We start from the raw sequence: 9620 nt of genomic DNA on the forward strand, positions 1-9620 counted from the left end.
TAGTTCTGGGCTGCCTCCCTTTCCCATATGGAATTCCCTGGCTTTGCTCTTTCCAGCCGTGGGTCAGTGCACAATGGTAAACAGGTTCTCTTGACCCTTCACTGGCCTCGGTGCCTTGGGCCTCTGCCCAGCTCTCCACTCTGCTCAGCTTCAACACCCTCACTCCCACCCTGAGATTCAGATGGGAGAAATGGTTCCTTTAGGCACCCGCCCTGCTGGCTCAAAAAGCAAGGACGCCCCCCTCCCCCACAGCTAGGGAAAGGCACTGACCAAAACAGAAACCCCCAGAACAGCTCTCTCCAACAACTACAGGAAAGTGTGGAGACTATTTACAACTGAAGACACCCTTTCCCCAAGCCCCACCCCTACCCCGGAAGAAGAATGCTTGAAATTCCCCATCCAACAACTGGGTCCTCAGACTGCAATCTCACTGTGGGCACCTGCAGCCACCCTGAGTGACGTAAGGTCCCCTTACACATCCTTACCAAATTGCTAGATCTTACTGATATACCTTACCAAATCTGTCTTGACTCACTACTTACATAAGGTCCCTCTTCAAGGCCCCCTACTGCCTTCCTTGTCCCACAGAAATCTCAGGCTACTCCTATTCCCTCTAAACATCCCTCTTTCCCCCCGTCCTATCTCTAGGTAGCCCTCCCTGAGCTGCCCTCCCTCACCCCTACCCCCACTTTTATTCAGTCCCACTCATCTTCTGAGGCTTCATGCAGAACTTCCTCTCATCTCCACAAAGCCTTTCCTAACTACACTCCAGGAATAAGTCATCATCAGCACCTCACTATATTCCATACACATCTCTCTAGGGACTGTGTTCCAGGCCCTGAATCTACAAAAATGAAAAGATACATTCCTTGTCCTTGAGGAGGTCAATCTGGCAGAGGAGACACATGTGTGAGTAAATAGCACACATACAAGCGCTGTCACAGCAGCACGCAGAAGGTGTCAGGGGACTGCAAGAAGCCCCCAGGGTGAGAGCAGGATGTTAAGGGAAAGCTTTAAAGGGGAGCTGACTTTTGAGATGGTCCTTGAAGGGTGACAGGACATAGCCAGATTGAGAAAGGGGAAAGGGCACTCCAGGTGTAAGACCCAGTGTGAGCAAGCAGTTAACAGAACAGGGCCCGGCTTGTTTGGGGAATGTGAGCAGTCCAGTAGAGCAGGCGAGGCTTGTCCACCCAACGGTCCACTCCGCTGAGGCAGCATTCTACAAAGTCGTCCCTGGAGGGCAGGGGCTCTGCCTGTCTTCTCTGCCCTGTGTCACGGGCCTAGACCAGAGCCTAGCTGCTCTGTGTTGACAGATTCATTTGCTTTGTGACCTCGGGCACTAACAGTTTGTTTTCTCCTCAGGGAGATAGGAATTGTCCTCCACCTTCAGATCAGGTGGGTAAAGCAGACAGTGCTTGATAAAGAGCATTCCCTCTCTGGCCTGATACCAGCTCTGGATGTTCCTGGAAGCCCAGCACAGGACTGAGCACAGATGTACTTGATGATGGCCTTTTACAACATAATTCTAATATCCAATTAACATAACTGAATGCCTGCTGTAACACTTACCAGGCACTTGCTATGCAGCAGACATGGTGCTCAGCACTTAACTCACACTATTCCATTTAATTCTGATAAGCCCCTGGGAAGGTCCTGTAATGATCATTCTCCTTCTGCAGATGAAGAAACTTGGGGTTCAGCCAGCCAGTCCGTAACTATCCAAGGCCCAAGGTGAGCAGAGGACACCCTAGGAAAGTGATGGCGAACCTATGACACACGTGTCAGAGGTGACACGCGAACTCATTTTTTTGGTTGATTTTTCTTTGTTAAATGGCATTTAAATATATAAAATAAATATCAAAAATATAAGTCTTTGTTTTACTATGGTTGCAAATATCAAAAAATTTCTATATGTGACACGGCACCAGAGTTAAGTTAGGGTTTTTTAAAATGCTGACACGCCGAGCTCAAAAGGTTCGCCATCACTGCCCTAGGAGGTGATCCAGCTGCTCCTGCTCTATCACTCGACTCCAGATCTGAGTGCTGTCCACCCGGCTGAGTGCACACCAGCTCTGCTCCAAGGGAGTTTGGATCTTAGTGGATTCAGAGCCATAAACTGTGTGATGCTTGACAACTCATTTTGCCTTTCTGGAGTTTGGTGTCTGCCTCTGTAAAATGGGGATTACAATGATAAGTACGTCTCAGAATTAAACGAATTAAATGAGGTGGTGTCAGGGAAGGCCTGGTCCACCAGGCAGGCTTTCGTACGAAATGGCATTACCATGTGACTATGCTGGGAGGATGGACGGGGTCACTCAGAGGCAGGCCAGGAAGCCCGGGATGAAAGTCTATAAAAAACACAGGAGGGTGGTGGTAATTATGAAATAAACTCGGGCTCCTTCCACAAGTGACTGCCACTGCCCAGCAGGGCACAGGCCCAGGCAGCCTGTGGCTGCACGCTTTGAGTGACTCTTTCAAGAGACCCACCTCTGTTCTCACTTCTGCTTTGCCTTCACAGGCCAAGGAGAAAATTAGGGCCTTCGGAGTCAGGGTCACCTGAAGACTCTGTTCCAAATGACTCACTGAGGAACTGATGGGGGATTTCCAACCTGCCCTGGCAGGCCAGAAAGCACCAGACTACAAGCTGAGTGGTATCGGCTCCTGCCTCACCCCCAAGGCCCAAGGGTGAGCGGGCAGCACAGCACACGAGACAATGTGGATCTTCACTTCACACCCATGCTTCCTTGTTCCCTCACCATTCTGCCAAGACCTGAAGTGAACCTCTGAGTATAATTCATACTCAAATTTTAAGAGTCCCTATGTGCCCTGGATCCCTTACTTTGTGGCAGAGACTATGCTTTACTAATGTTGCCTCCCTAGATCCTCATGACACCCCTTCCCCCAATGCTACCACCTAGCCCATGTACAGACTCAGAGCGGTGACATGGCAAGAAAGCGACAGAGCCAGGACTTGAAGCCAGATCTGCTGGTGTTCTGAACCCAGGCTCTCCCAGGCCCAAATCTGGGTTCTTTTTTGTGAAACCAAGACAGAGAGGGAAGGGAAAGCAGCATCCTCCAAAAGTCGCTAGCTGGGAATGATCACTTCTGGACACACAGACTCCAGAGCCCAGAGCGCACTGAGGAGGAACAACCGTTCTCTGCACTGTGTTCCTAGGCCGCCTCACTACCCACCTGTTTCTGCCTTGTCTTGGGCTGTGTGAGCAGCTGTGTGTGAAGAAATGGGACAGGAAGCGTGTCATCCACTATAATAACTAAACCCCAAAAAAAACGACTTGAGAAGCCTAGTAGAAGAATAGATACTGAGAGTGAGCTGAAGTCTTAAGGTTGGACAGGGAGGGGGAGGAGAAGCCACAGGTGGCCACTGGCTTTGGGAAAATGAAAAATTGGAAAAGAGGAGTCCTTGGTTCCAGGCCCAGTTCCATCACTTGCTCAGTCTCAGTTTCCTTGTCTACAAACAGGGTCACATAATACTCACCCTACGATTTCCCATTGCTTCTGCAAGGATTACACAATGGGCCTGAAAGCACTTTGCAGACCAAAGAACTAGACAAATCAAAGCATCTTTTGATTTGATTATACTCCCCAAAATATGAGGGCCACTGGCCCTACATACAAAGAGAGATCCTTTCACAAGAGGAGCAGAGCAGGCCAGGAGCACTGGCCTCAGTAGGCTGTGCCGTGCCAACTCATTAAAACTGCCTCAGTTTATATCTAGGGGAAACTGAAGCTTAGAAAGCTTAAGCAATTTTCTCAAGGTCACATAGCAAGTTGGGGGCCCTAGGAGGCCCTGGATTCAGGTCTGCTGACCGCCTGTTCAGTCTTTTTTACACTTGCTCCTAACCCAGTTATCTCATTTGATCCTCACAATCCGTCTATACATAGGCCATGCCTTTAACTATGTGTTGAACGTCTGACATCCTGCTAGGATCTAAGTTTTGGGAGGGCAGGACCAGGTCTGTATCCCCTAAGCCTAGCACATGGCTGCACATACAGTAAGCGCTGAATGAAAAACAGGGAGCATTAACCCCATGGTCAGGTGAGGGGACCTGCCTAAGTTGCACACCTACAAAGGTCAATGGTGGAGCCGGCAGAGCCCTTTCCCACTACGAGCCTAAGTCCACATTTCCAGCCAGAATCTCTCAACTCTGAGAAATGGCTGGCTGTGCTCCTAAGGGCTGAGGTGTTCGCCTTCTGATAGGCGCTGGACTTGCTTCCACCCATCCCAGCTGAGGCACCAGCTCCAGGAAAACAATAATGACTCGAGGTGAGGTCAAGCCAGCCCTCAGCTATCATCTGCCTCCCCTTGATCAGCTAATACTGTGCCAAAACCCCAAACCTACCCTGCCTAGCTGCACACCTCCCTAAGGTAGGTTTTCCATGCCCTTCGACCTTACTCCTCTCTCCTTGCAACCTTCCTTGCCATCCAATATGTTTACTGGGCAGAGACCACAAAGCTCAGTACCTACCATTCACCCACCCCCTCCCAACCAGGCCAGCTAACCCGCTCTCCTACTGGAGAGAGACAAAGAACCCCTTGATGTGCCCTGGGCATGCCAGCCATGCCAGGCATCTTGGGGAGCCCAGGGCTGTGACAAAGCAGAGTCCACAGCAGCTTGCTGTCCACTCCAGAGGAAGATCACAGTCATCTTTCCCTCCCGGTGGCCAGACAGCCCCCAGATGGGTTCTGTGAGAGTCCAGAGCACTTCAGCCTGTCCCAAGCCTGCCCAGCTCCCTATCAGTCCACACAGCCAGTCAGGCACCGGGCCCTGCTGATTTGCTGGCCTCTTCATCCTCATAGCTCCGGACCTCTCCCAGGCCTCTCCATAGCCCCTCCGGGCTTCCCAAACTCTCCCATTAGTCTCAATACCACCTTCCATGCCAGCACCAGACTGACCTGATGAAACGCAGGAGACCTCAGTCTGCTGTTCAACGCTAGGCCTGGTCAGACCAACCTACTTTCCTAGCCTCCTCTTGCTTCACATGATCCTCCTGCTTCCTGCTCTTCTTGTCATCTCTGCACACATTTCTCAAACTTTGTACACGATTCCCTCCCATCCAATGGAATGCTTTCCCTTGCTCCTTCTGAGCCCTGGATCAAATGCCACTTCTTTTTTCTGGGCTCCTATAGGTGGAGCTGGCTGCTTCTTCCTCTATATTCCCAGAGCAACCACATACCTCAAGTATAGCCTGTACTGCTCAACATTAGAATGATTTGTGTGTGGTTCATTTTCCAACAAGTCTGTGAACCTCTTGAGGGCAACAAGGCACAGATATCTTGTTCAGTTCTGTACCCCTTGTCCCTATCACAGGGGCTGGCAGAGTAGGTGCTCAATAGATGTTTTGTAAATAAGCCCGCTGCTAAGATGGATAAACTAGCAAAAGTAACCTTGGCTTTCTCTCCCAGGCTCCTGAGTGTGCTTCCATTTCCCTACCTGAAGCACAGTGAAGAGCTAAACTGTGAGAGCCTCTGAGGGCATAGAATGGAGCACGGCAGGATGAGAAAAAGGGAAAGAGAAAGATGAAGTAAAGGAAGCTAACGCTGGCAGCTGCCCTGAAAGCCTGGATGGGGGCTTCTTCAGGAGCATTGGTTTGCCAGTGGAGCAGGCAGGACTCCAGAGCTTGACTGGGGAAGGAGTACCGAGCACCTTCTTTCCCCACCTTAGTGTAAACAGATTGGGTGGCTGGACCAGAGCCAGGCCTCCCTGGCCCTCTGGAGGTCCTGTTTCAGACACAGATGCTAGGAGGACAAAACATCAAGCAGGCCCCACCACCTTATCTCTTTCCCACAGCTTAGGATTTCCTAACAGGCGGACACACAGGCACCTTCCCAGGGTAGCAGCTGCTGCGCTGGCCCCCTCCTTCATCAAGTCAAGTCTTGTCTGAGGCTCAGAACACCCACAGGGCCACCAAACCGGATTTTCCTTTGAAGCTGGAGGATGAGAAGGAGGAGAGAAAATGGAGGGCCTGTGGTCTAGTCACAGACCAGGGCCCACATGTGCAATTACCTCTTTCCAGATGGGCCACCCAGGGACCACTCTATTGGCAGCTCCATGCTCTCTTGGGAACTACACTAGTTCAAGAAAATAGGATGCTCTGAGCTTATAAAGTGGAGAAGGTGGTGGGAAGGCAGAGAGGCAGGCTCTGGTCTGCCAAGAGGGCCTGGCCATAGCCCAACAAAAACCTGGCACAGATCAAACTATCAGGATGCCAATTAGCCAATGCTATGATTTACAGTCATAGGGCTGCCATAATTGGCTAGGGGTAGTGGGGGACCCAAGGGACAGGAGAAGTGAATCCGCAGAAGACAATACTGCTGTTCCAGATGTTTCTCCCCTGGGCCCAATTCCGATCCTTCTCTCCCCTAACAGGAAGCCAACACCCACGGGATCCCAGAGAACACAGCTCCTCACCTCATCTGGCCTGTTGCACTGAGCAGGCTGAAGCTGGGTGGGAAGCTCCAGCCTCAGGCCAGTCCTGGCGATCACATGGGAAAAGCAGAGGGAGGTCAGGGTACCTGCCTCAGGCCAGGTGAGCTAGGATCTGTCTCTTCCCTTCCCTTCCTGACTACCTCCTCTATACTACAAAATGGACACCCCCCCCCCAAAAATAAACAGGTCTGCTCTTCCCACCCCCAACGTCATGGGAATAGAAATGACTCCTCCCACCCTTCCCTGCGGAGGACACTTTTCCTCCCCTTCTGGTCCTTCCTGGGTTCAACGGCCAGCTCCGTTCCCAGCCAAGCCAAAAGCACTAAGGCTGCCAGCACCCCTGTGTCCATGCCACCCACAGGCGCTGCGCTGGCTGGCTGCTTTCTTTCCTTTCCCCACTTACTGGCTTCTGCTCAAAAGCGGGTAGTGATCATCTCAGTCCCACCAAAGGTTCCCTGCAGCATCAGCTCAAAAGACAGAGAAGGTAAAGAAGTAGAAAGGCCTAGGGCTAGGTATCAGGATGGGGTTCAATTCCTGACGTTGCTCCTAATAGACTGAAGAGATAAGGCTGCTAATCACTGCTCTCAGGACTCAGTTTATCAATCTGTATGATGACAGCCATCTCTAAGGTCACTTTCAGCTTTCTGACCTGAAATGCCTGTCAGTAAATGTCATTCTGTAAATAAGTATTAACTGAGCATTTACTGTGCTGCAGGCCTGCGGACACAAGGTAAGTCTGGTGCCAGCCCTAAAGCTGATGGGTCTAATGAACTGGTCATGACCCACACTCCCACCTGCTGAGGGAGTCAGCAGTGCTGAGCCAAGCCAGGGAAGGTGCGGGTAGGTGGGTTCCTGCTAGGAACCTTATGTTCTACCTGCCCAGCACCTGATTTTCCGCTGGGACCACAGACCATATTAACGGATGGTGAAGGCAGTGGAAACTGTCCTGACCTGGGAGTGAGAAACCCTGGCTTCAAGTCCTGGTTCTGCTAATATGCTGTGTAATATGAAGTAAGTAACGTTCCTCTCCGGGCCGCAGTTTCTTCATCTGTATAATGCCTAAGGGTTAAGCTGATCAATCTTAAGATCCCTTCCAGCTCAAACAGTCTATGATTTTAAGATGCTCTCATGCCGGACACCTAATAGCCACCTGAGTGGGATAGCCTCTGGCCTCCTTTTCTTCCCATCCCCCCAGCCCCCAACAACTGTCAAAACTGACGGTTCTGAGACAACCTTTGGCCCGGGATGCCTGAAATGGACCTTTAATCTGGTGTCAGAGTCCTGCCATCTCCACTGCAGCCATCAGTGCTAATGTTTCACTTCTTTGGAATAGCACATGGACTCCTAGCCCTCAACCACGAGACTGGGTTCAGGGCGGTCACCCTGAAACTTCGCATAACTTCCCCTCTCCAGCCGTGGGCAGGGACTTAACTTTTGGCTTTTTCTGGAACCACAACATAAACAACGCAGGGAACATCAAAGCTTTCAGACACCAGAGATTTTAGGGTGACCTACAGGGTCAAGAAAGTGAGGCAGGGAGAGAGGAGGGGACCTGGGACCCCACCTCAGCCCAGGCCCTCAGACACCAGCGGTGCAGAGGCGTCTGCAAAGCCTGGGTCTGTGGTTAGAGGGTGGGGGAGACAGATGTCTGGCGGCCTGGTTGGGGACGACAGCCAAAGGGAGGTGCTCCCACTGGGGCCTCTCTCTGCCTCTGTCTACAAATACCAGAGGTACGCCCTCATTTTTCTCCTCAATTTTCAGACCCTTAGAAGGAAAAGAAAGAAAACTAGCATTTTCTGGGTCACTCCTGCGCCAGGTGCTGTGCTAACCCCTTCACATACCTGATCGCCTTTCACCCCCAGTCAGGCTGGGAGGAGGCGTCACTGTTGCCCTTTTGCAGAGAGCAAACAGGCTCAGAGAGCGGGGATCTGCCCAAGGTCACACAGCGGGAAGTGGGGTGCTTCCTCTCCGCCTTCCCCACTGCAGCACGGCCCTTACCCTGCCGTCTGGTTAACCCTGTAAACCTGCGGTGGGCTTTCCTATCTCCCAGAATTCATCAGCAGGTCCCAGCTCTCCCTTCCAAGAACCCACAGATGCAACTGGAAACCCCTTCCACTTCCCAAGACCGCACCCCTCCCGGGGCCCTGAGCTGCTGCCTGCCCCTCAATTGGAAATACACCTCCATCCCCTTTGGGGTCTCCAGGGCTCACCCCCAGGGAACTGTGACAACCGGCTGAGGCCTAGGGTCCGAGTGAGGGACTGGCTCAGCCTGGGGTGAGCAACTAGTGGGGAGGGGAGAGCCTCCTTAGGGGAGGGGCCTCCGCGTCTCCAGGGGAGCACCCCGGAAGTGACCTTGCCGGGCTGCCCGTCGCGGGTGGAGCTCTCACACTTCCAGCAGCCGCCAGGGAGGCTGCAGGGGCCCTGGGTGGTCCCAAGCGGCTCCCCGGGAGTAGGGTCCCGGCCCCCGCAGCGCTGCAGGCCCCAGGTGACTTTAGGTGGCTGTCTCTGTTGCAGGGGAGGCACGGCCCCAGGGAGGCCTGTCAGTTCTGTGCAGAACGCTGGTCTCCGCTGGGGTGGGGGGTGGGGGGGGCTGGGGGTCCAGATCCATCTTCGCTCAGGGGCCGGTCAGTCTGTGCATCCATCTCTCTGAGGCCTGGGCCCTGGGGGTTCTCCCCAGGGGGCTGGGCCAGATCCATCTTCGCTCAGGGGCCGGTCAGTCTGTGCATCCATCTCTCTGAGGCCTGGGCCCTGGGGGTTCTCCCCAGCTCCCCGGCCCCCCACTTCCCTGCCTGGTGGCTGAGGGCCTGGGTGCTCTGGGGTCGGGGACGGGATGCCGCTGGCTCCCCGCCTGCACCCCTTCCCCCAGGCGCCCATTTGCAGGGGATGCACAGAACCGGCCGGCAGCCCCGCTGGAGGGGAGGCACTGACCCCTGTGGGCGCGGGGAGGGGGCAGTCTGCCCACCTGCCGCCCCCCCTCCCCCCTGGGACAGGGAGACACTGGGACCCTCCTGCCAGGGGAGGGACTGACTGTCCAGGGGTCTTTGTTTCTGTTCTGGAGCGAGAAGGGGGCAGGACAGTCTGTCCCTCTGACCTCTGCCTAAGATGCCCCCTGGGGAGGGGCAGCCAGGAGGTGAGGCAAGGGCGCCTGTGGGTCCCGGGGGGCGGGGGGGG

General features: G+C 53.6%; 1 protein-coding gene across 2 annotated transcripts in view; it reads right to left on the reverse strand.

Annotated features, from left to right (window-relative positions):
- TBC1D10A (TBC1 domain family, member 10A) overlaps positions 1–6468 on the reverse strand; it is a 21965-nt gene extending 15497 nt beyond the window's left edge. Inside the window, exon 1 of one of the 2 annotated variants that reach the window (XM_014542526.1) lies at positions 6432–6468. In XM_014542526.1, the coding sequence (XP_014398012.1) occupies positions 6432–6436 (5 nt within the window). In that variant the 5' untranslated portion in view covers positions 6437–6468. Of the gene's footprint in view, positions 1–5844; positions 5901–6431 lie in introns of those variants that run through there. The other variant, XM_005869752.2, reaches the window with a different exon arrangement.
- Between the last annotated feature and the right edge of the window lie 3152 nt (positions 6469–9620).

Source organism: Myotis brandtii, unplaced genomic scaffold, assembly GCF_000412655.1.
Source record: "Myotis brandtii unplaced genomic scaffold, ASM41265v1 scaffold303, whole genome shotgun sequence".
Classification (NCBI taxonomy): domain Eukaryota; kingdom Metazoa; phylum Chordata; class Mammalia; order Chiroptera; family Vespertilionidae; genus Myotis; species Myotis brandtii.